General features: G+C 36.2%; 3 protein-coding genes across 8 annotated transcripts in view; all 3 read left to right on the top strand.

Moving 5' to 3' along the window:
* Window positions 1–231: 231 nt before the first annotated feature.
* LOC117158002 (E3 ubiquitin-protein ligase SIAH1) lies at window positions 232–3,450 on the top strand. The gene is made up of 5 exons (XM_033336420.2): window positions 232–779; window positions 1,949–2,300; window positions 2,393–2,632; window positions 2,706–2,898; window positions 2,990–3,450. The coding sequence occupies exons 2-5, from the start codon at window positions 2,072–2,074 to the stop codon at window positions 3,165–3,167; spliced, it is 840 nt and encodes a 279-aa protein (XP_033192311.1). The 5' UTR covers window positions 232–779; window positions 1,949–2,071; the 3' UTR covers window positions 3,168–3,450.
* A 2,845-nt stretch (window positions 3,451–6,295) lies between these two features.
* LOC117157999 (transketolase-like protein 2) lies at window positions 6,296–11,662 on the top strand. Of its 2 annotated transcripts, none has more exons than XM_033336415.2 (8): window positions 6,296–6,519; window positions 8,883–9,028; window positions 9,117–9,306; window positions 9,423–9,657; window positions 9,742–9,885; window positions 9,961–10,134; window positions 10,217–10,432; window positions 10,495–11,662. In XM_033336415.2, exons 1-8 carry the CDS (start codon window positions 6,413–6,415, stop codon window positions 11,164–11,166), a joined length of 1,884 nt encoding a protein of 627 aa, XP_033192306.2. In that variant the 5' UTR covers window positions 6,296–6,412; the 3' UTR covers window positions 11,167–11,662. The 2 variants fall into 2 exon arrangements, with proteins under 2 accessions (XP_033192306.2, XP_033192307.2); XM_033336416.2 differs by lacking the exon at window positions 6,296–6,519 and adding an exon at window positions 7,916–8,075.
* A 318-nt stretch (window positions 11,663–11,980) lies between these two features.
* Window positions 11,981–26,997, top strand: part of LOC117157996 (uncharacterized) — a 57,800-nt gene continuing 42,783 nt past the window's right edge. For 3 of the 5 annotated variants that reach the window (XM_033336406.2, XM_033336409.2, XM_033336412.2), the window contains exon 1: window positions 13,221–13,324. Coding sequence is in view for 2 of the 5 variants with exons in the window: in XM_033336410.2 (XP_033192301.2) it covers window positions 13,223–13,324 (102 nt within the window). In the remaining 3 variants the exon portion in view is untranslated. Of the gene's footprint in view, window positions 13,325–26,997 lie in introns of all 5 variants that reach the window. The other 2 variants (XM_033336410.2, XM_033336405.2) reach the window with 2 other exon arrangements.

Here is a 26,997-nt window from a genome sequence, read left to right on the forward strand (position 1 = left end):
TTCCGATCATTTAATCCTATAGTGCTTTATCTGTAAAAAAAATTAATAGAGGGAAAATATGAAAATATAATATAACGTAATACAAATGTTAGAAATACTTTGTCACATATGTAGTATTTTATATAAAATATTTCTATAAAAAAGAAAAACAAAATATTGCTATTTATTATTTTTGAAAATGAATGTTACAGCATGAACAAAAGTGTACATTAAAAACGCGGCTTAATACTCGTTGATGGCAGTTGCATGCGTTGCATGGGTGTAAACGGACGGACGTACAGTCGGACAGACAGCTGCAGTGTCATCATCTTGCTCTGTGCGTCTTATTGTACGGAACGAGCTTGAAGTGTCGGAAGTTCGAAAAGGAGCAAGTTGCTACTATGCCTCAGCGAAAACTAACCAAAGTCACGTTACTATTAATGTTGCCTGTTTGGCCAAGAGAATTCGCGATGTAGCCTCTTATACAGTCGATCTCATCGCGTTCGCGTTTATTCCTCATCCGATGTACCGAGAAGTATCGGGAGCATTTCGTGCAACATTTTCAAAGCCAAGTCGCATGAAATCTCCTGTTGTTGTTCTCGTAAAAACATTTGTCTATTGTCGTGTCACCCTTTGTCGTTATTCTCGACCTTTTCATCTACGTTCATATCTCCGTTGTCATCATTCTCAAGTGCCTTCTCTTTCCCTCTTTCACACTTTTAACTCACTATTTTCTGATTTCAACCACGCGAAAAGCCAGTGTATGCATCGAGTGACGTACTAATATATTTGTTATTTCGGTAAGTTTAAACATATATTTTCCATAAAATTACAAATTCATATGCTTTATCGTATTTCTTACGTAGAATTTTCCGCGAGAGAATCATCCGCTTTCTTATTTCTTGCGCATTGTTTATTTGTTGATCGCTGATTCGTCGTGACTCGTGATTTGTGACTCTCTTCACAATACTATTCCGCAAAATTTTCCCCTGATTGCTACTCTTTGGATTAAACAATCCGCGAACAAGATACCATTTGAAAATTGCTTAAGTTGCTCGAGAAAAATTTGTCAAGCTTTTTCCTGTGACGGTATACCGAAAAGACAACGATAATTGACGCAAACGCGATAAATGGTTTTGCGATCGATGCAGCATAATCCTCGTTACTTATTCTGCTTTATTGATTCATAATTATAAACAGCGTTTCTTTTATTAAAATGTTGATAAGAAGTTTAGCTTTTTCTTTGAATTAATTGATGCAAAAAATGCAAATTGTACGTATATAAAACGTATATTGAATTATCTTGTTTTTGCATAAAATTAAGTAGGTAAATGAAAGTGTTTTAAAAGAAATTGTAAATGTTTCGATTAAATGTATATTCATATAACATGACAATATTATGAGTATTATGATCCTAGTATTTTTGACAATAAATTTCATAACATTACTTAAGTAAAAATTGATTGAGTAAAAATAATAAAAGGATTGCACTGACCAAAATTTTTATTGCATCATTTCAATGTCGAATAAACATCAATATATGTAATGCCTTATAACACATTGTTTTCTTTCTTTTTTTTTGAGTTGAAAGGTAGAATATAGTATATCGTATAAGTGATAAAAATATAGAAGCCAGATATATTCTGTAAAGTTCATTTTATCCTTACATAATTGTAAATAATGTATTAACTGAATTAATTATAAAGTTTAATAATTAAAATTATCATGAATACCCCATTATGTAGAATGATATATATAACAAAAAGTTCGTTATTTTTTATAGAGATAAAGTATAATAACACTGACAACAGCCAGATTATACACATTGCAAGATAATTATATATGTGTTAAATATACATTTCAATATATTAAAATAATTTTATATAAAATCATAATAATAAAATCATAAAATTTTTTTATTTATAAATATAACACTCTGTAATATCTCTGAAATTCTAATAATTTGCAGATATGAGGTGGATGACTCATTCCAAAATGCATCGCATTTATTAGACATCTTCAAAATAAATGGATTTTTTTGCCAACTAAAAGGCAAAGTGTTCTTATTTGATATATAGAATAAAAGAAAAAGATGTCCCAATTAAGTATTAGTACTGGGAAGAGAGGGAGGAGTGTTGCAAGCTCCTCCGCATCTACTGTATCATCTCTAAGCAGCTCAACTGACCTAGCAAGCCTATTTGAATGTCCAGTTTGCTTTGATTACGTTCTTCCACCAATTTTACAATGCCAGAGTGGACATCTTGTTTGTAGTAATTGCAGACCAAAACTTAACTGCTGTCCTACCTGTAGAGGTCCATTAGGTATGTAGATAGCAATAAACTGGAATTTGTACAAATAAAAGTAGTTTTTAATATTGTTTTGATGAGAAATTCTTCATGAATCTGTAATGCAGGTAATATCCGCAATCTGGCAATGGAAAAAGTGGCAGGTAACGTGATGTTTCCCTGCAAATATTCAACAAGTGGATGCACAGTGTCGCTAGTGCATACTGAAAAGGCAGATCACGAAGATGCATGTGAATTCCGTCCATACAGTTGTCCTTGTCCAGGAGCTTCTTGTAAATGGCAAGGATCTCTCGAGCAAGTAATGCCACATCTTGTTATGAGTCACAAAAGCATTACAACTCTTCAAGGTAATTTTACCAAATAAGACACGCATTTGTGTTTCCTTTTATTACACAAATGTCTAAATCACTTTCGTTACAGGGGAAGACATTGTTTTTTTAGCAACAGATATTAATCTTCCTGGTGCAGTGGATTGGGTAATGATGCAGTCTTGCTTTGGTCATCATTTTATGTTAGTGCTTGAAAAACAAGAAAAGTATGATGGACATCAACAATTTTTTGCAATTGTTCAATTGATTGGTTCAAGAAAACAAGCAGAAAATTTTGCTTACAGGTATGTATGTATTATAGCGTAGACAGCAGTTAAAATAACGATTGTCAATTGGAACACGTAATGATAATATGTAAATGCTTATGTTCAACAGACTAGAATTGAATGGGCATAAAAGGCGCCTAACATGGGAAGCTATGCCACGTTCTATTCACGAAGGTGTTTCATCTGCAATTTTAAATTCAGACTGCCTTGTATTTGACACCTCCATCGCGCAATTATTTGCCGATAATGGAAATCTAGGAATTAATGTTACAATTTCTATGGCATGAGGAAAGCTGGAAAAAGCAGTGTAAAATATTTTAAATGTATCAAGCAGTCTTTTGATTGTAATTCAGTCTTTGCACTGAGGATTGCCCGTTATGTACATATAGCATTTTTTTACGTTACCACAGATAAATATTAGCAATATGGATGTTAGGATATGTTTGGAATGTGTTGATAAAGCACAGCAATCAAACGCTCAGTTACAGGACCTCTCTTTAGAAGCTTTAAAGTGTACTTGTATGTGATATTAACATTACACATGGAAACAATAAACAATCATTCAGTATACTTATGCTGACTTTAAAGCTTTAGCACTGAGTATAACATCAATTCCAAAATGTACCTGACACCTATTGCACACTGTTATCATGTTCTTTTAGTCACTTCTTACTGAGCCAATTTAAAAAAAAAAAACAATTTCTTTAATTTTGATGCTTACCAATTTAATTCTTTATAGAAATAACGTTATATTCTATAAAAAAAAGTAGTTTTCGTCGATAGATCAATAATGATCTGTTGATATACAGCATGGCATTATAAGTAAAAATTGATGGTACATACCTGAAGAAATCCTCTATACGTAATTTTTTACTATGTAGTAATATGTACTAAGCTGCATCAGTCATTATTTATTTTCATTTAGAAATTTTGCGTGGTCGCATATTTATTGTAACCTCATCTTTGTCTATAATTATAGTTAAAAAATAAGTTCATTTTAATAAATTTACTTTCTTTTTAATTAAGACACATATTATAATTATTATCTATACTTGATACTTTGTATTTAACTTTTCATTATTTTTCAAAACCTTCATTAAGAAACTACAGTTTGAGACCATACAAGAACTCATATAAAATCAAAAGTTAGTTATAAGTTTGCAAATATACTGCTGAGAATTTATGATTATTAAGATATGCTCAACGATATTCAGAAAAAGTTGTTATTACTTTATTACAGGAAATCTTCAAACTTACGCTAATACACAGTGCATTGAATTATTTCTTTTGGTGAGCATTACAAAGATTGATAACATTATTCCATCTACTTTAATTTTATGAAGAAAAAGTATTAGAGTATATGTATCAGCAATATATACGGGAACACGAAAGTAGTTGGTATACGATAAACAGGTGCAAAATAATAGAATAAAATTGCGCAATTTCATCCTTTTTTACTGACATAAAAATGAACAAACTTATATAAGGAGAAATTATAATTTCAGAAATACATAGTTTCACTAAATTGGTGCATAGTAGTTTTATAAATAATAAGTGACATTGTAAATAATTTTCAAACTATCGTCCGTATAAATTTTTCGAGTGTCGTGTATCAAATTTGAGGAAATTCGATGATGATTATACAGTTAAACAAAGTTGATTAACGTTTGTGCATTAAGAACAAAAGAGATTTGTGCAAAAGAAATTAAAATTGCATGAGCTTGATCCTAATCAAATTTGAAATTCTCAGGTCAAACCAAAATGTGGAAGACAACCGTTTTTACATCACCATGAATAAAGGCATATAAATTGCTTAACATTCCAGATGTAAGTGAAAAGTTATTGTAAATAGAACAAATTTGACATGTGTGATAAAATTATTAATTGGTAATTAAATTAACATGTAAACATGCATATGTATGAAGTTCGAAGGAATATGGGAACCAATTGCATGTTATGCATATGTATAAGTATATATAAATATATAAGCGTGACACACACACATGATATATAACTATATGAAAGTGTATTTATATATATGTATATATATGCGCATATTAAACTTATACAATTACTTTTAAGTTTACATAAGTGTACTGCAAAATGAAATACTTAATTTTGATGGTTTTAAAGTTTCTGCAGTTTTGGCGGTTACTAAAAAAAAAAAGACATTCGAATGTAACATTCACGTTAATTGTTATACTATCAGACGATATCAGAATATCCCTCTCCCCTATAGTCGTAATGCATCAATGGAACCGCATATTTTGCACATTTAGATGTAATTAAAAATATCTGTTGGAGAGCTATTATATTAAAAAGCTTGATGATAGATCTAGAACAGAACTGACCGGATAAAATATTACTGAAAAACAAAGTACGCTAGTAATTAAATACGATCTTAAATACGGTCAATAACGATCGTTCCGAGTATTGAAGTGCGAATTTCGTTAAAAGGATGATATGTGTATTATTAAGATGTATATACATATAATTTAATGATATTATTTAAATATTTATATATAGATATAAATCTAAAATTCATCACAATGTAAGGTTTAATTGTTCATTATAGCAATTTATTCTTACAGATAATGAAGGTATATACATATTTGTACCAATACAATCACTAAAAATAGTTAATTCACTCCTTAATTGCATACGTTTTCGAAATGTTGTAAGAATACGTTAAATTCTTAAATAACATATTCGCTATAAATATCAAGCATTAATTAATATTGAAATTTTTATAACGATTTAGTAATTTTCATTACGATGTGAAAAAAGAAACAATGTGTTGAAAGTAATGTTACATTAAGCATTAAATTATATGTAGACATTGTAGACTCGTATATTATATTATAATCTGTAATTTGGTTCTACATACAACATAAACTTTTATGGACGACGATTTTTTTATAATATAACGATAAAATTTCTATATATTCCCCTAATTTTAATTGAATAATTTATTCTCAGTTACGTATAAGATTATAAATGAATACTTCGATATTGGTAGTATTAAATATGATTAAATATAATACTACAGATCCTGTTCCTAAACGTCGAATAAATTTGTTATTACATTAATATTGTATGTGAAAGTTTGTCAAGGTACCTCTTCCATATTTGTATTATATATAAGTTACGTAATTTACCGCGTATACGTTAAACTATTTGAGAAAACAAGACCTCAAGATAATTATGTCAAAATGCTCTTTTAAATTTATAAGTAGCACAAAAACTTATTAACAATACACGCATTCTGATCTTTTTTATAATAAAAAAGAATTATGACTGTTATACGTACTATCAAAATCGATACAGTGCCATCTAGGAACAATACGAGAATATGCTTGAAACAAATCGCGCTCGAATCCAGGGTTTGAATTCTTCTCTATATTCAAGCTAGATCGTGCTTGCGCGAATTCTACTTGTTGCTCGGAAGCACGTTTCGTGGTCAGCATTTATCCGAAGTTTTCTTAAAAGATTATTACAGTTTTAAAAAGCCGTTACATCGTACACGAAGAAAATGGCAAACTATCACAAACCAGAATCGAAAACCATTCTAGAATTGAAAGATATTGCGACAAAGTTGAGAATTCATTCGATCAATGCCACACAAGCCAGTAAATCCGGGTATGTGTGATATCCTATGTTATAATAGCAATACCATTAATTAATTATTCATTGTATAAATTTCTTATAAATCAACGTAGATCGATGCACCTTTACTAATTTTCGATCATCTTTATATTTAAGTTCTAATAAAGTTTGAACACTTGTAAAATCACGCGCGAAGATTATCTCAATGAAAACTGCATGAAAGGAGAATGTTTGCTTTAGAATCAATTATGTTATACAATACATGCACGATTCTTTTTCTATTTGATACTCGATATTTAATTACTATTCGATAGTTTCTATTATTTTTATGTGGTATGATCTTAATTTTTTTTTTACATGACTCGTTCTTCCGAGTTATCATATTTAATGTTATATCACTTTTTTACATCTTCCTACATTATGTTTCATGGATCAAGGTAGTTTTATTATTGCACTTCATGTTTATGCATAGAGTTTATATCTATACGATAGTAAAAGACTATATTTTAAAATTGTTATGAACTTTCACTTTTAATGATTATTGATCAATGTGGGATAAAATGTTGGAAAAATTTTCCAGAAAAATCTAATTTTGGATAAATAAATTTTTCAGTATATTTTTTCTTGAAAAATAAAGAAGAATCTATAGATACCTAAAACCTATCATATTAGAATTATCTAGGTTTCGTGTTAATCATAAATTATACCTTTATATAATTAACAATAACAATACTTTGAAGAATGGTCAGGAGTTGTCGCATCATTGCGCTGTGTATCTTGTAAAAAAATGTTCAAACTTTTTAGAAGGACAGTTATAAAAATAGACAGGAAATCATACCATGTTTTCTTATGACTTATGCAGAGCAGTCGCATAGTCAACACGTGCATAATACCAAAATGCACGCTATGAAGTAGTTACGTAATAAACATACGATAGTGTTGAAGAATCAAGAGCACATAGAATGTTGAAAGAGCTGGACATACCATATAAAATTATTTATCCTCGAATATGATAAAAACGATTGCTACATAGTCTAAGAATTTGATTCGTCTATTATTCGTCTTTTCACGATACCTGTAACTTTTATAATAAAGTTCATGGAATTATCAAAAATTTCCTTCACTATATTATTATTTTAATTAACAATTATCAATTAATCGCGATTAAATTTTTCTCCATTGGTGTCCAGAAAAACGTTATTAATTAGTATTTTTGAAATTTTCTAAGGAAACTGTGTTGATAAAACATGGTTATTATAAACCAGATATTCTTGCTATCGGTATGGTAGTTGTAGCGATAGTACGAGTTCCAAAAGAGTATCCATGAAACGTAAACGTGTCGATTTTGAAATCTACGATAGCCTGTCTGGAAGAAAGTAGGGAGCGCGCAGTTACTCGCGAGTTGCGAATTATTGTGTTCGATGTCCCTTAGTCAGTCCCTCAGTTGCTATCGAACGTTCGGTGGGAAACGACTTCCGAAATTCTCTATAGTTTAAAATGGTGCGTGATACGAACATGGAAAAACTCCAAGACCTTGCGACCAGGCTTCGTATTCAATGTATTCAAGCAACTGAGGCATCAAAAAGCGGGTATGATACGAGTGAAATGTTATTCCAAAGTTTTTATAATCGCTTTGGCAAAATCGAAATACATACCGTATCTTCCTCATATCATATTTTTTTTAAAACCTCGCTGTCGTGGATAGATTTGTACTATCAACACGCTGATTTTTCTTCTTGGCATGTTCAAAAATTTTCTTCGAAATTTTTCAGGAAATCAGAATTTTGCAATAATTAGTAACTTATTACATTAAAATTAAATAATTACAAATTAAAGCATCCTTGTAGGTATATCTTAATGTTTCATTGCATTTAAATATGTTCGCTATCAATGCGAAGTCAACGATTGATAGTGCTTTAACATTTATAACATAATTGTAGATAAAATTAAAATATGAAGAACACATAATATATAAAAAACAATACATTTAATTAATAATCTATTTAAGATTTTTATATTATTCCTACTATGTAGTTTACGTTATCTAATCAATGTAATTTAACGAAGTAAATTTTGCTGATAAATTAATTTTAGTATAAAAAAGTATAATAAAAGAAGAAAGATAAATTTATTCTTTGCAATGCAGTTAATGATTAGTGTCTTTTTTGCATATAAATCGTATTACATAACTACGGCTTTTAATAATTATTCCGATATTCAATGATCGTATGATCAAGATTGATATCCTGTATGACCTTTGAAGATAACAGTTTATGATTACGAAACTTATAATTACACGTTCCGATAATCTTTGTAAAGTCGGTGTATTCAAATTATTCTTCATTAATATCATTATGAAAATTTTCTAATCTTATATATTTTTTTACTTTACATAGACATCCAACATCATGTTCTTCTATGGCAGAGATTATGTCCGTTTTATTCTTTCACACAATGCGTTACAAAGTATCGGCACCGCGTGATCCAAGCAGTGACAGGTTTATACTGAGCAAAGGTCATGCAGCACCTATTCTTTATGCAGGTAAATATTTGAAATTTATGCGCATTAACTAATCCTTATAAAGTTGTGTCAAATTCCGAGGTAACTAATAATATTTATATGGTTACAGCATGGGCCGAAGCAGGACTTTTCCCAGCAAGTGAATTATTAAATTTAAGAAAAATTGATAGTGACTTGGAAGGACATCCTACTCCAAGACTAAACTTTGTTGATGTGGGAACTGGTTCTTTGGGACAGGGCCTTTCAGTTTCTGCTGGAATGGCCTACGTAGGAAAAAATTTTGACAAAGCAAATTATCGGTATGTTGATATTGAAATAATTACCCTTTATTGTTTGTTTTATATAAAGCAATGTTGTACTTATGTTTTTAATGTATGATAACAATTATATGAATTATTTATCAATGTTTATGTAGCGTATATTGTTTAATTGGTGATGGAGAAGCAGCTGAAGGTTCAGTATGGGAAGCACTTCACTTTGCTTCTTACTATAAGTTGGATAATCTTTGTGCTATCTTTGATATTAACCGTCTGGGTCAAAGTGAACCAACATCTCTTCAACATAATATGGAAGTCTATCGCAAAAGACTTGAAGCTTTTGGTTTCAATGCATTGGTAGTTGATGGTCATGACGTAGAAGAGTTGGCCAAGGTTTGTTAGGAAAAATACATGTTCACGTATAAATAAATATTATTTATGAATATAAGAAATTTAAAATAACATTTTGTTTATCAGGCCTTCCATGAAGCACAAAATACAAAAGGGCGACCTACTGCCATTCTAGCAAAGACGTTTAAGGGCAAATATTTCCCTAATATTGAAGATCAAGAAAATTGGCATGGAAAGCCACTTGGCAACAAAGCAAACGAAGTCATTCAAGTAAGGATTGCATTTCCTACATAATAAAAATAATTTTACATTTCTCTTAGAGATTAATAAAATGTTCAATTGCAGCATTTGACTGGAATGTTGAAAAATCCAGGTCCTTTAGGATTGCATCCTCAAAAACCATTAGTCAACGATGCTCCAGCTGTAGATCTTAGTAATATTAAATTAGCATCGCCTCCGAATTACAAATTAGGAGAACAAGTTGCTACCAGATTGGCTTATGGTACTGCTTTAGCTAAGGTTTGCATCCTTTTCTTTCAGTTAGGCGAGTGTAATGCGTTTTGTTGTTACCTGTGTGTTATTGTTATATTTTTTGATTTAGCTGGCAAAGAACAATCCTCGCGTCGTTGCTCTGGATGGAGACACAAAGAACTCTACGTACGCAGAGAAAATCAAGGCAGTTGACCCAACTAGATTTATCGAAGGGTTTATTGCTGAGCAGAATGTTGTTGGAGTAGCAATCGGTGCAGCATGCAGAGACAGAACAGTCGCATTTGTATCTGCGTTTGCTACTTTCTTCACTCGTGCCTTTGATCAGGTAAAGTATGAAAATGTGAATAGAAAAAACGACTATGTTATTTCATACTTTTGATTTTGCAGATCCGAATGGGCGCTATTTCACAAACGAATGTCAATTTCGTTGGTTCTCATTGCGGTGTTTCGATCGGAGAGGACGGCCCTTCGCAAATGGGTCTGGAAGATATAGCTATGTTCCGTACAATTCCTGGTTCTACCGTCTTTTACCCATCCGATGCTGTTTCTACGGAACGTGCCATTGAATTAGCAGCTAATACAAAGGGTATTTGTTTCGTACGCACATCTCGTCCTGCCACGGCAGTTATATATGAAAACGAAGAACCTTTTGCCGTTGGCAAGGGCAAAGTGGTTAAATCTTCTCCTAAAGATCAAGTTCTCGTGGTTGGAGCTGGTGTAACTTTGTACGAAGCACTTAAAGCTGCTGATGAATTATCTAAAGTAGGAGTAAATGTTCGAGTGATCGATCCATTTACAATTAAACCACTTGATGCTCAATTGATTGTAAAGAACGCCAAAGAAGTTGGAGGTAGAATCGTTACTGTTGAAGATCATTATGCGGAAGGTGGTCTAGGGGAAGCAGTTCTTTCGGCGGTTGCTCTGGAAAGAAATGTTGTAGTTAAGAAGCTAGCTGTTACTGAAGTACCACGTTCTGGCCCTCCAAATGTGTTGTTGGATAAATATGGAATTAATGCAAGCAAAATTGTTGTTGCGGTTCAAGAAATATTGAAATTGTAATCGTAGTGATTATATAAAGGTACTGGTATCGTTTTGATGTTAAAAAAATTACACAAAATCAACTGCCATATCGAAATGTACGCAAAGCTACATAATATTTTGAAAAACACATATATGAGGAAAACAGTGCATTCCGTTTGTAAGCATTTACCGTACGTTTAAAACGTCGAAAATTTTGTTCTTGTTATTATATTAGAGAAGATGGTAGGAAAAGATTGTTCTTCTTTGTACATATACGTTTCAAAAGAAAAATATTAGACTTGAAAATTGTATCAAATTTTGATACTGAAGAAATATAATTTTATATGAAAGTTTGATACGTATACTGTTTATAGATTAACACTATTTTGGAATTATCATTCTACACATAAGTAAATAGATATATCTGCAACAAGAATTTTTTATTAACTTTATCGATACCTACTACCTCAGGCGCACAATTTTTTGATGTTAAATGTTATATTAAATACAAATAAAAGTTTTATGAGGACGTAAATATCTTATTTCTGTTATTGAATACAGTAATATATACCTATATGTATAGACGACTAACAAAGAATAGACACATCGTTACGCGATCAAAGAAGACAGTTTAAAAAATTGCGCGCAAATTACGATAGAAGGAAGTTTCAGCTCCAAGAAATTGGAAGAGAAAAGATTCGGAGGTAGGAAAATCCCTAGACGATGAAATCAGTTCAGTAAGAATGAGATTGTGATTGGTCGAGAAATTGTATAAAGGTTATGGTGAGAGACGAATAAAGAGAAAGATAACAAACGAGAAGAGACAGCAGCGCCACAATTCCCTGTTAAACAAGAAACGTCAACCATTCCCTGTTCTTCGGTTCGGTGTCTGGATTGCCGTTCGCTATCCAAATATCCAGGCTAGTACGGTCAAGTTGTATATGTGTATGTGCGCGCAGGTGTCTCCCTCGCTCTTGATTCTCGTTGTTGGGTTATACGTAGTAGAGTATTGCGTGTACATAGGTGAACGGTGGCACGTGTATGCATGTGTTGGAGGTATACACGCGTGTGCGTTTCCCGTTCCGCGATTCGCGTATCCCGAAAAGATGGCCGCCATGAAAGCGTACGGTTGTGATGTTGACGTCGTTCACAGCAAGGCCGCGTCACGTCCTCGAAAAGCGTGAAAAGAAGGTGATTATTCGAATGCTTCCACGACTCTCATGGTGCTCTCTAACGAGAACGCGGTATAGCGAGAAAGTAGTTGATAATTCGAAACGCGAGTGCGGTGTTCGTAGGATCCCCCTCGCAGTGTTCGACGAAAACGACGAACAGAAGAGAGGAGAAAGAAGAGAGGGAGGACGAGCGAGGAACGTGCCCTGTAAGGGGTTGAAAGGAATCGTATGTGACAGAGAGAGGAGTGGACGAATAGCCTGTCGAAGAGCGGAGGTAAGAAGAAAGGAAAGAAGAAAAATAGGAAAGCGCGTGGAGAATACAACAGGGTGATACACGGAAGTTAGTGATAGCTAGAGAATCGCGGGTGGTTTATGGTGTCGCGAGTGAAACAAATGCGTGCGCGTCGTACGCGAACAAGCCTCTCTCTTGCCAACAATATCCCGGTCAACCTGTTTTTTGCATTTCCTTCGGGCTGCCTTTTACGTGTGACTCGAAACATTGTGTCAACGAGGGACGGCCATATTAATCCGTAGCCCCCGCCGTCACACACATATTCCAACAATCTTAACTCCTCGAGGTGGTGCCTCTAGTTTTACGATATTCGCTACATTTTTAGTGCGTATCCTATGTTGCGACCAATCTTCTGTTAACCGTGTCGTGTCGTATCGTGCTGTGCTGCTCCGTGTAGTGTCGTGTCGTGTCGTGTTGTATCGTGTCGTATCGTGTCGTGCCTTGCCTTCTAGCACCGTACCGTACCGTACCGTACGTATCGTGTCGTGATTCCTCGACTACTTGGATATACGCGTAAGATAATGTTCAGATTTTCGCCGGATGACGGTGCGTGTACCTAGTGCATGGACGGTGGTACTAGTGCGTACGAGGAATATAAACGACCGCCACTACGTGAGTTCTATGCCACCCGATGTTCATGTATCGTTCCGAAACAACTCAACGGTTCTCCACCACTGTGTCTATCCAGTTCACCAGCAGTACCACCCTTCCTAAATTCTCTACTATCCGCAGAGTAAGTAAATCAAATACATTTTTCTATGTATCTTTATGTTTTTATTTCTTTATTTATCTTGAATAACATACAATGGGAGAGAGGAAGGCTATACCTTGTATAAGCCAAGATTATACAAGTCAGAAAAAGATAGCAGTAATCATTTTGACTCATAGCACTCATCGTGGTTAACATATGAAGGATCGTTATATGTATTTCAAGCCAGTGTTTTATAAAACAGCCTGTTTCAAAGTTTACGCATAGAAGATACCTGTTAGTAATACATGCATTTAACGATGATCAGACGATAAGTTTTTCCTTAAACCAATGTGTATCTTTAATAAAGTGTTTAGATCCTAACTACTTTTTGAATGCTGTTTTGCTAGTTTATATATGTTATTGTTCTGTCGGATACAGATTTATGCTACGCGTGCTATGTTATAAAGAATGATTTATTAGATTAAATAAATTAAAGCGACTTTTAGATTCTCTTCCAAAATTATAGACAAGTCGTCAGAGAAATTAAGTCTTGTCATAACGATCAAAGATATCGTTTTGCTCCAAAGACAATGTAACGTCTCAACTACTTTATTAGCTTTACAATGATACATAATAAACTACTTTATCAGTTGTTTTGCTTGGTAATATGTTGAACAAGTGTTGTTATTCAAGATGATAAAACAATGGGTGGAAGCAACAGACAACATAACCTCATCTTGAAATGACAGGAAAACAAGGTGTCTGACTTAAGCGGATGTAATAATGTTATAAACATTTAATTTAAGAACAATAGTAATCTTAATCCACGAAGTTATCAATACCTGCTATTATTAACTTTAGTTTTTCTAGAATATATGTTTATATGCAAATACAAATAGTTCTGTACATTTTATTAAATATTACTAAAATGAAATGGTAAATACAAAAACATAGAAACGAATGTACAAAAGTATGTATATAACAAACATGAAAATAAGCATAAAACAATATTTTCAAAAAAAGATAAAAAGATAAAATGGCGAATTACTTTCGCTTCCTCGTTGTGACGAATGCGAGCTAGGTCGAAAGAGAAATAATAGCATAGGAGAATCAATTGATCACGTTTGTCATGTAAGTAATTTTTAAGGTAAAAAGACAGTTTTGTGGTGATTAATCATTCCCCTCGTAGCAGCTCGGCCTATTTAATAGCGTGTTCCAGTGGCCTGTCGCTCGGCCTTTTTTATACCGGTTTCAAAGGCGGTCGAGTGTACTTGGTATTTCGTAGCAATGTGTCGTTACGATGATACCGTGCGAGGTTTCTGCCAGTATCTTTCTTTTTTCTTTCCTTTTTTTCTTTTCTTTTTTCTTGAAAACACTTTTTCTTGTATATGTGTATATCGTTTCGTAGTTTCCCATTCGCGATTACAAGTTCTTGTCACATTCGGTATCATCGTGCCCTAGTGTGGTTCGTGGTCTCACGCTTAAAAATTGCTCTCGACTAAAAGTCCGAGTATTCGAGTCAGTCAGGTAGCAGGAAAATAGATGATCGTTTTTGAAGTACATGCTCGTACCGGCGTACGACAGGCAGGATTATTAAGGCACTTAAGCTCAGACTGCTAACTTGTAACTTGTAGTTTGCATAAATGAATAAATGTAACCGACAAGTAAAAAGTTTCTGCTAACTTGAGAGAAGCGTTTTAGTGGATTTGATTTTTCGCCAAACATCTTTTCTGTTTGGGAAACTTCAGTATTTTACGACGAAATTCTCCTGCTTTAGAAGATTCTGTCACTCGCGAAGAATTTTTTCGTATTACAGAAGATTTTATCTTTTCCAAAGAATGTTTCCTCTTTCGAATAGTTTGCTTTTTCGAGAATCTGGTTTTTTCAGTTTGACTGAGTAAACTGCTTATAAAAAAAAACAGCGGATTAACGTTTTGAAGAGGGCTATTGCTGGATCTCTAGCAGTTGGAAGTAACAGCTCGTGCTCGCTGTAATTTATTTGCTTTTTATTTATCGGCCTGCTGTTCATTGTTTTAGAGCAACATCGATTCACTTGTACCGATATTTATTTTCATTTCTCGTTTCGCTGGTCCATTACACTCTGCACGTAGTTTACAGTTCCTATAACGAAAGCACATAATTTACCTTTCTTTCAACGAGTGTATATCGTTTGATCGTTGAAATTTCGTCGGAATTCAAACTAGATATCGGTCGGCAACATAAACGCGTACATAGTTACCGGCAAATAGCTACAGGTGAATTCGTAATTAGCCTCGTTCTCTTTTCACGTTGAATAGTAGTAGTTGAACTATGACAGTTGTAGAATATCGAGCGAACCGGTTGAACGTTACAGGTTACGAACTCGATCGTTTTCAATTTTTATCTTATCTTCGTGTTTTGATTTTTACCACGCGATAAAGCCACGAGTACTCGTTGAACATTGCTTTTGTTTCACGTCGATTAGTGAGAATGGTTTATGATTAACGCGTTATCGTATATTAATTCCTTTTGATCCAAAATCTACTTTCCATAGATTTTATCCTCTTTTTTTTAGTTAAAAGTCGATAATGATAGATCGAATTATCTACCATTGCACAACTAGAGAAAATTGAAGTTTCGTTATTTTCTTCCGCCAGTTTTAGTTCGGTTAGTAGAAAAGTAACGTCGATTTTTGATCGTGTACTAATCGTGAGACAAACAGTTTCAAGTTGTTCGTATTTCGGTTAGTTCGCGATGAAACTGCGCCTGTAAAAACGCACTCCTTTTACGCTATTTTTGAAAATCATTTTTTCCAACTTTCCAAACAGTTTTTCTTTTCCTGAGAAACACTTTCGAAATTGCATCGACTACATTACGCTTGCGAGATACACGCGTATTATGAATATCTCGAAGAACGAGAAAATGTTAGATGGGACGCTTTAACTAAGGAGGGCAGAGTTTCATCGTGCCGGAGCGAAACGTTACAGCGAATCATTTAGGATTCATTTCACACAAATTGAAGCTGTTTGCACGAGTGTAAAGTTGCAAGGTCGTAAGCATAAAGTTATTAAAGGGGTTAGTTCGATCTAATCGTTTAAACATAGCAGTGGCTAATTGCCCGCTCCAGGTAAATAGAAAGAAGAAAAAAATAGAGAAGGAAGTGAGAAAAGATGGTGGACTCGGTAGATTTTATTCGGTGCATAGCTTGTTTTTCTTCTCCGCGCGAAAGAACGACAACGTCTCGCGTTCTCCTCGCCACTTTCCGCGGGTGAAGTCCCCTTTGGAGAGTTCTCAGGCGTAGCTTCGCAACAATACGAACTACGTAAGATTCGTCTTACAAGCGCTTGCACTTACACTCGAAACGTATCAAGGACGACGGAACTCTCTCGCGTTTTCCGTAGCTCCGTACCCAGGTGTCGAATCGGTTCGAAAATAGTTCGATTCTCTTCTGTCGATTGGAGCTTGGTAAATTAGAGAAGATTCATAACAAAAGCGACCTTCGTTCGCGCTTGTATTTGTTTCGGAAGAGCTCGCTCGTTTGTGTTTCTTCGGAGTTAAGTAAGATGCGCAAGGATGAAATATTTTCCTGTTTATACCTTCTGCAACGCATCTGGAAAGAGTAAGCTAGGCTAAAGTACGTTATATCGTAGAATAACAGACAAAGGGCAACGAGGTCGTTGCATTTTCATGGCAGCGCCGTTCTTTTTCTAACGGTCAAGGGATCGTATCGTACGTATCGTATTGTGGACAGAAATTGGCCGAGGGTCTCGAAGTATTCCGAGGAAGCGTAGTTTTGGTCGTACGAAGCGAACGAAATACGGTGCTCGTTAAAGCGTATATTTCTTATATGATGTCACGGCAATTGAAATATGCTTCTCTAACCACGTTCTAAAAGCCTATATATAGATTTTATGAAATGTCAGCGGTTTGTTAAAGATAAATATGGAACTCGAGGAACGTAGATATATTCTTCGCTTTGGTCTAAATTTAGCTCATGTGCAAATATTTCTTTATTTCCACCGTGACTTTATATAAAATACCAACGTTTTCATCGAATCGCGCCAGATGTCCGAATACTTACGAGCCACGGTGTAAATCATTTTTGTCACGAATTTCATAATTTCACCGGGTCACTTCATGATTCCGATATATCAGATTACGAAGGATCGATATTTACGCGATTCACTCGAATTTTTTTTTTATTTATTTATTTACATTTTACAATTTGTCCAGTAGGACATTTGGTAAAATATTACAGCTTAGTGGTATAATAATACAACATGTGGATGGCTACCCCCAGTGGGATACCATCTTCGAATTTGATTGATTTATTTCTTTAGTGTGGTGAGTGTTTGTTTGTTAGGTTATGTTCTTTGTGAGATCTGTTGGGTGTTTCCTTTTTAATCTTCTTTTCACTCGAATTGAACGAAAGTCTGCAACGTTGTTCAAAATTCTATCGAGCTAACGTAGCGCCGGACTTTTCCAAGTTTTCCGAAGTACGTGGAGTAACGAAGTATTGGCGAAGCGGTTGCGTGATGCGCGCGTCCGATATACAACTGAGGTTAGATCGCGTTCGAGAACACGTACGTGAATCGTTTGGGGTCGGTGCATTAATTAATGGCACAGAAGCAGAGGCCCGTTATCTCGTCCGAGTGACGATGTTCCCGTCGGTTGAATCGCGAATCCGTTTATCTCGGTACCGCGACAAATTTCCTGCGTTAAAAGCGTAGAATCGCCAGCTTTTCGGTAAGAGTTGCGCATCCTGACTGGAAGAGCGGAGACTCGCGTGACGCGACACAGTTCCTCGCTTCCGGGCTGTACTCCGCGAGTTTTACGCGAAATAACGAGACTTGCTCGGCAAGTTTATTACTCGGCCGCGCTCTGTCTTTCGTATTCGCCGATTTTACTGCCGCCCATAGTTACAGTGTTCTATCTGCCATCTCGAAACATCCGAGAGAACTAAAATTTTATCGTTTTCTTTCCGCCATCCTTGTTTTCTTTCGTGCGATTCGAAATTCTACTCGGTCATTATTTTATGAGACAGAGATATCGCAATGGCATTTGCTACGGCACGATAATATTAAAACGAAGTTCGCACGAAGTAAAGTTGCCGTCGTAATAGGTTCCGAGAGTTAAGAAAAATACGTGGGAAGAAGGAACTCGGCGTGCCATTTTAGCGAATTGGCTCGTAAATATAATATAGCGCGCATCTACCGTATAACCGGAGACTTTGTTGACTTTGAAACGCGCTCTCTCGAAGAACGGTGTTCAGACAGTTGCGTGACGATCTCGAGTTAGAATAAAAATAAACTCGCAATAGAAGAGACGATTTTTTCGAGCCGAGTCCGGATCGTACGTAGAAACGCGAGGCAATTACGACAAATAATATCGTTGGTTTGGCGAAGCCAAAGCTATCGAACTCGGGAACGAGGAAAATATTCTCGTTCGATTTCCATGATTTTCGTTTCGCGTAAGATCAACGTGCATCCGAGCTTTCGGTAAGTGGCTTTAAATCAGATTAGTCCAGTTGCCCGATGTAATTCCCTTCGATTTCGATTACTTTGCTCGATTCAGATTATCTGGATAAAGTGGAACGAACGTTTACCGATGTTGGGGTAACGCGTCTGCTGTAAGACTGACGGCGACGACGCCGACTCTATACGCCGCACTACGGTTACGCGAAAGGCGAAATGAAAATACGTCCCGTCTGTCGTTCGCATGACCGCCAAGCAGACTGCACGTGACGCATCCGAGCTGTGTTGCGCCGTAGTAGTGTGCTTTCTAGGGAGGCTGCAACTCTTAGACGCCGGTCGCGCCTCCCTTTGCTTCCTTCCTCTCTGACCCAATGTTTGTTCTGCGTTCTTTCCAACTGCTATGTATTTAAAACCACTTTTTACGCAGAGAATTATACAAAGAAATTCCTGTTGTTCTCCAACTCGATTATTTATTCCTCCCTTTCTCACAGTTATTTATTCTTCTTTTGTTCGTAAAACTGCTTTCACAAGTGTCAGAGAGTATTTACGAAAACAGATTAGCATTATACATGTGTCACGAAATATACTTTATTCTCCGTAGTTAAAATAGCTTGTCTAATATACTTTTCCATTGTTCAAGCTACGTTAAAATATTCGAAGTACTCGCGTCTTTTTACCTCCTTTTTTTGTCTTTCAAGTAAAAACGTATTGTACAAGCTGTTACGAAACAATCTCTACGTAGTTGACTTTAAAATCGAACCAAGCGAAACGAAAAACTTCGGTTCTTCTCAGTTCCGATGGCTACTACGACTGGCTGTGAAAAATATCGCCGCCTCGTTGTACTTGTTGCAGCATCTACGGATCGTCGATTAGGTTCAAATATATCAAATTTCGTATCGTTTAGCAGATACTCTCGTACGATTGTAAAAATTCGATATCGCGGAAATGAAATATATAGAGCCTCGGGAAAATCGCTTCATTGGAAAATAAGAGCGCGTACCGATAATTTTCCCAGCTACCGCAACCGCAATCTCATTTATCTGGGAAATGTCGTAATGGCGATTTCGTCGCTCGACGAGATTAAAGCACTCTGCATCGTCTGATAGCGACATTGTAACTTCCGTTTTTCCTTTTTTCTTTCTCTTTTCTCGATATCGCCGCTTTCTTTCTACGCTTTTCTTTCAAAAGTATGCATCGGACTGGGATACGTGCCAATTGGAACTTGTAACGACGGGGCAAGGAAAGGGGAAAACAAAAGTGGAAAGACCGATGGAACAGAAAAAGGCGAAACAAGAATCGAAGTATCGATGAAAAGAAACTCGTCCAAGACTGTGTCGGCCTGACGCTTATCGTTACACGACTTTCGTACGAATTTCACGCGCTTCTCTTTTTGTTACAAATGGGATTACGCGAGAGTACGAAGCGTTAATAGAGCGACGGTAGTTTGAATCAACGACCAACGTTGATGGAGATACTTGGTTGCCTCGGTTCGCGTTCGAAACAGAGTTAATTCGGGGTAATAATCGTAACGATCGAAATAGCTGGAACCAGACGAAGAAACAGCAAATGGCAAACGATAAAAGTCTCTTAACGTCCACTTTTAAATAACTATCCTTCGACGTCTCAAGTTTGCCAACTGCTCACGCGTTGATTGCCACGATGGTTATCGGTGATGCGTGTTTTACTACAATTTTTAGAGCAATTAAGATAGGACGAGTGTTACGGACTAGAAAATTGTCAACGATGCGAGGGACTTGATTAAGCGAATGAGTCGGAAATAGGTGCCCAAATGCGATAGAATATTTTGCAACAAATTAAATGTTATGGAGTAGCATATCCCGTTCTATCGCGGTTCTCGGGGCAAAATGTACAAAATTCGCGCGGCAATCGGTTGATCAAGTTTCTTCAAGCTTCTAAAGGGATGCTTTACGGATCGATGATTCGTCGATCGAACCATGTAATTAGAGTGTCTCAACGCTATAGGCGCGTACTCATCGGCAAACACGTTCACGAACGGTATTTACGAACGATGTTCGCAAGACGTTCCTAAACATTTTACGACCATTCTACGATTTTCCCGCGACCTGTAACGAACTCGTGAACGGTTCTTGAAAGCTACATAAATATTCTATGTGGCTCTTTATATACCGTGTTCATAAAAGCTTTAGTATAGACGCTCTTGAGAACTAGGTACGTTTCACGAACAGTATGCAAACAGATGTCAAACAGGCTACGAATTATTCACGCACAGTAAGTGTTTGTCATCTGTTTGCGTGCTGTTCGCGAACATGTTCGTCAAATACAGTTCCCTGAAATGTCTATACCAAAGGTCTTGCGAACACGGTTAAATATTTTTGTAGGAATCGAGAACAGTTCGCGAATCTGCGTTGTTGGAGCCGAACACCTGTTCGTGAGAGCCTGTTGAAAGTTCACTGGCGGATCAGCGGGTTTTTTTTTTTTTTTTAGCATCGCGGAGCCTACCTGCTCAATGATAAAAATCCATTTGAACTTAGTGTTTGTTTTTCTTTCTTTTTTTTTTTTTTTGACGTTTGTTTTGCAAAAGATTTCCGTTAATCCGTTGGTCCGTAACTCGTGGAATTTCGCCAATAATGCTAATCTAATCGCGCGAGATGGCGCCGGTCGTTCGAAAGTATCGTATTACAAAGACACGATTGGTGAAACGCAACGATCATTCGGAAGACGTGTGACGTTCGGATATCGTTGCTCGAACGGGCGGTTAGAAAAATTGTCGAGGGCAGAAGAAGGGAAGACGCGAGAATGAAAGAGAAACATTGGTGGAGGAAGAAATCGATGATACGATTGTTTTAGAGAGAATGGAACGAGCTGCTTTGTTCGACCAGCGTGTTCACGAACGACGTAGAAATTTCTTGGCTCGTCCATGATGGATCTCGCGTTCGACGCGATAACGAATCGTATTTTTCAAGGAGAAGAACATTGCGGGGAAATTGCTTCCAAAATTTTTCGACCGCTGCTCGTTACCTTGAAACGAGTCACGCAACGTGGATAAGTGAGCCTCGACCTTGTAATAACGTATGCATAAGAGCCGCTGGCTATTATCGTGGCTTAATTGTTCGCCGAGATAATTAAAACCGGAGGATGAAATTTTTCTAAGAATCGGATGGATCGCTAAATCCTGAACGCTGTTGGCGACTAGCGCGTTTCCCACAGGCGTGGCGGTTAACGAGAAACGTGCTTCGATTTATTCCAGAGAAAAGGTTAAAAGCAACAGCGAGCGCAAGTAAAAGTAGTACAGCAGAGCTTTGCATATTGGAGGCAATAGGGAGACAAAAAATTCTGGATAATGGAATTTTCCGGATTAACCGGTTAACTGCGCTCGACGTGTATACACGTCAATCTGAAATTTTATTTCGGGGCGATTGACGCGTGTACCCGTTGTGTGAAATAAAAAATTGCCATTTACTATAAAAAACTCGAGAATTTTTTAGTAAAAAGTAATATAAACGACATTTATATTTGCGGTAAATCTATTATGTATTTTATAAAAATATGTTTGATTATTCGGTTATTCTCTTTGGCTCGTATACCGGCTATTCCCCGAATTGTTTTGTGTTTTATACCAGCTTATATAACTTTGTACCAGCTATACCATCAGAAGCAAAAAACGGAGTCCGTAAGGAGTCAGGTTACTTGTGCTCGACCTGCGAAATGCCACTTTGCGTGGTGCCTTGCTTCGAGAAGTACCACAGTCAAATCAACCGAATTTCTTGCATCTTTTTTCTTTCATTTTTCTCGTTTATGAGTTTTATTATTTTTTAAATAATTTTTAAGACTTTTAATGACAAAATCTTTTTTAACGACGAATCGTTAATTTTTTATCGAATAAAAATTCAATTCTTCCTCTTTTTGCTTTACTTCTTTCGTAAAGCTTATATAATAGGAGCATTTGCCCTGTATTCTACGCGTATACTCGTCGTTGCTTGATTTCATCTGCGCATCCCGTAAAGGATTCTTCGAACTAAATTCCGCGCTTAATAGGTTAATGGACAATAGTCCTTAAATGGTTAAAACTGTGTTGAAGATAAAGTTGGTATTGTGTTGAAATATTTCGTTAAATTCATCGTACGTGTGGTGTGTAATGCTCGAATGGTTTTTTTTTCACCGTTAAATTATATCTTAGCATGAATAACTCCGCGGAATTATGTCGATTTTGTGTCTCAAATTTCCTTTTAAATTCCTCGAATGTTTCAGCCTAGAAAGGCATATCCTTTCGTTCTCCGTTTCAATCTGTGTAAGAGTGTATCAACGAAATTTTTGTCGTGGATGAGACGAGATAGTTCGCTAACGGGAAATCGATGAAACGATGATTCACAGATCTTGGAAATAATTATGAAACGAACGTAACACGTAATCGAGACAGGTAGTACCATGTTGTTTGAAATAACATTTCAGATGATATAATTTCAAATGCGCTCGGATTTGATTAAAACGTAACTAGTGGAAATTAGAATACGAGAAGCGTAACTACAATACATTTCGAAAAGTGGGAGAAATGCAAATCGGTGAATAGAAAGTTTTCGTGAATTCGTAAGGTACATAGCGTGAAATATGTAAGTTAACCGAGGGCTGTAGAAAAGGATGCATATTTCGAGTAGCTATTATATGCCGCGGAAGAGGATAGTCGGACAGATAGTAATCGATGGATCCCACTTACGATATCGAAGTTAAATAACCGATGCACCTTCCAACCGTAGCAAGGCAGAGATAAAGCGGTCTCTGGAGATCGCGTAGTAGTTAGCCACGGATTAAAAACCACTGTCAAGACTTTGTTGAATAAAGGTCAGCTTAAAAATAAAGCTGTAAATGTAGGAAGAACTCGACCTAATTTCGTTACCATTGGAATTTTTCTATGGGAATCGAAGTCCTTTCGACTCGAAAGAGACAGAGGGAACCGCTGTACCGTTCCAAGCAGCACCGGTCTATTCATATTCTTTCTCTTTCACGATAACCAAATTTTCTCTAACGATCGTTGCCATCCTTCGTCTCGGCCGATAACCTGGAAACGATTTTCGTGTAATTCGTAGATCGTTTCCTTACGGAATACGTTTCTATTTAAATTTACCGACCGTCTATAAAAATCCAAGCTATGGATAATGGTTTTTTTAAGTAAAAGATTCCTATATATTTATTTCGTGGATGATTATTAAAGACTGGTTTTCAAGCTTCGTCTTTTAGTTCTGTAATTTTAGCTTCTATCAGGGAAATTAAAACTTGCTTTTTAACTTTTATTTCTAATTTGTCAAATGACAAATTACTGCTATTCTTACTAGTTTCAGAACTGTAAAGCTTTATTATCGCGTATATCGAACCTTTGAAAATCAACTTGACCGTTGTAATATAATTTTGCAATAAAAATACATCTTGTCAAAATTAAACAAATGTCCATTCCTTCTGAATGGTAACATATTTGTTAGATCGCTCCGAAAGACCAAAGATACATGCAGTTTATTGAATTATCGACTCTCAACGACATCATCGTACATCGTTCGATAAAAGACCGAGTCAGAGTTGGAAAGAAATAAAATTACAGACTCCTCTGTTCAACATCGGTTCTCGTTTCGCAGAGGGTAAAATCTATCTTATCCTCCACGGGATCGAAAATATCTCTCGGAACGAATCGATCGCCGTAATCCGATTAGCAATTTTGAAAACGCGGTTCTCTCCAAGTACGCCATTCGAAACTACGTACATTCTCGTCACGGGAAAAGTATCGATGCGAACGTAACGCGAACGTGACACGAGTCGAAATAGTTTGAGACGAGCGCGTTTAAGCCAACCAATGGGGAGTTACAGATGAAATTCGTGTCAAATAAATCATATTACATTTCTGGTATAATTAAACTGCCCTGTCGGAGCAACGCTCCCCGCGTTTTCATGTTTCTGCCGTGAATATTCTAATTACGTATCTCTGCGCGTAACACGCGCCTGTTTGTTGCGGTTGGTTCGCATCGAACAACGTTTCTCGTTTTCTGGTCTCGTCGAAATTTTCTTCTTCCGTTGAATCCGCGATGAAAACTCACTTAAACCTACCGTTGTGTTCGCATTTATACGAGCCAATCGTATTTTTAGACGCGATTTTTCAAACATTCTCGTATCGTCCGCGAGATGCGTGTTTCCAACAAACGTCTCGCAACTTCTCTTTCCGTATACATTTCCGGATTTCTGTCTCAAACTTTTTAGCCACGTAATCGCGGTAATCGCGCCCGTTTACAGCGTAATTGTACGCCTCGTATCAGGCCGAGTTAACACTAGAACCACCGATAGTTAACACGAAGCTATTTCTACCAAAACCAGTGAAAATGACTGGTCTTTAAAAAATACGCAGTAATAGAATATTTTGATATTTATTGATTTATTGTTATGTAGTACATTTTTCGTATTATTAATCCATCTGCGACCATCATCCCTGAACGAGGGTTGGGTACATTTATAAAATTGTAGAACCAGTCATTTTGACCGCTGTGGTATTTCCAGTGTTAGCATCCAGCGATCTAGCGATCGATCCGGAATTTTCTTGATATCCGATATCATCATATCGAATGATACGCGGTAAAAATTTGAAAAACGCGTGGCAAGTTGTACAAAACGAGGAAACTGGTTAATTGGGGTTCGATGAACAGATTGCAGGACCCTTTTACATTTTGACAAATACCAGCCATTTTGACTGGTATTGGTATAAGTAGCCTTGATACATAATTATTCTCAGTTTGAATACATAAAAAAAAATAAAATTCATTATATTATTCTTTTAGTTATCGTTGCGAAAGTCGTTACATCATTGTGGAAAAAATATAACATGAAGTAGGAATTTTAAAATAAAATTGTGAAACCAGTTAATTTGACTGACCAATTAATTTGACGATAGGAAAAATACCTGAAACTTCCGAGATATATAGCGCTCTCTATGATACGTAGTAGGTAAAACAATTTTCCACCTACGTTCCATTTCTTTAAGCCTACGTATCGTGATAAGAGTATAGCTGCACGTGAGCTAGAGGACAATTCGAATCATGTTGTTGTTTTACCTCGGAGTATCAATATCGTTAGGATACATATAATGTAATAATAAATAAACTCCGGGTAAAACAATGTCGCCGCTACGTACAACCATCAAGCAAACTCGAATTCAAATTCCCCCGACCAGTATAAATAAATGGACCCGATCGTAAGGTGATCAGTTTATCAATGAGTCAGTCTCGAACGATCTTATTGGCAATTTATACACTGTCTTTAGCGAATCCGTCTGTACGAGCGTCTTAGCGAATATTGTCTGTACTTACTTATTTATTATTTTTAAAATACACTTGACGGTTTTCAACAACCAGCTATCTCGTCATTTAAACACACTATCAACCATCCAACACACGAGTTTGCATAAATAGCAGAGTGCGCGTGCCTCGCACAGTCAGAAACTTTGGTATTTTTAGTTAGCCGACTGTTAGTATTATTGCGTTCGATCGAATACTTATTACCAGAGTTAGTATATACGTATATGCTTGGTTCTAGGCAATAACAGCGTTCAGAAACAAGAAACAAGTTTGTTCGATGAGTAAAACCACAGGATCCAGGCAACTCTTTCTCTCCTTTATACGTTCAAGATATCGAACATCGATATTCGTCCTCTCTCTCTCTCTCTCTCTCTTTCCAAATAACAAATTCGATCCTGAATGGCTCTCGATGCGGCTCCATTAAAATACCGATAATAGCGAGATTCGCTGCCCTTTGAAATCAAAGCGAACCACGGCTTCTGGTGAATTCAACGCAACCGTTCCTCGTTGCCTATATTATTTCAGGCATTTAGTATCGCACAATAACAGCGTGCACCTTGTTAATCGTCGAGGAAGTTGCAGCGGGTTTCGCGGACTAAGCTCCGTCAATTATTTCGCGGTTTCGCGAGATACTAGGCGCACGTCGATTCGAGAAAATATTGCTGGCACTTCGATTTGCCGATACATCGAAAATTCCCGTTGCTGTACCAATCAGTTTTCGCCTGATAATAACTTTAACCATTTGCGAGCGACTCCTGATTCCTGAAAGGTTCAGGACGTTTTCTATACGAAACGAAATTACAAATTGATCCTCCAGTCGCGTACTAGCTCCTTTTCCACTGGTAATTTCAAGCAATTTTTCGTGTTGCTGGTATCTTTTGCTCGAATGTTGCTCCATTCGACAGGATTAAGACGAAACGCGCAGCGATGAATAAATACGTTGGACGATATTCTA

Source organism: Bombus vancouverensis, chromosome 6 (genome assembly GCF_051014615.1).
Source record: "Bombus vancouverensis nearcticus chromosome 6, iyBomVanc1_principal, whole genome shotgun sequence".
Taxonomy (NCBI): domain Eukaryota; kingdom Metazoa; phylum Arthropoda; class Insecta; order Hymenoptera; family Apidae; genus Bombus; species Bombus vancouverensis.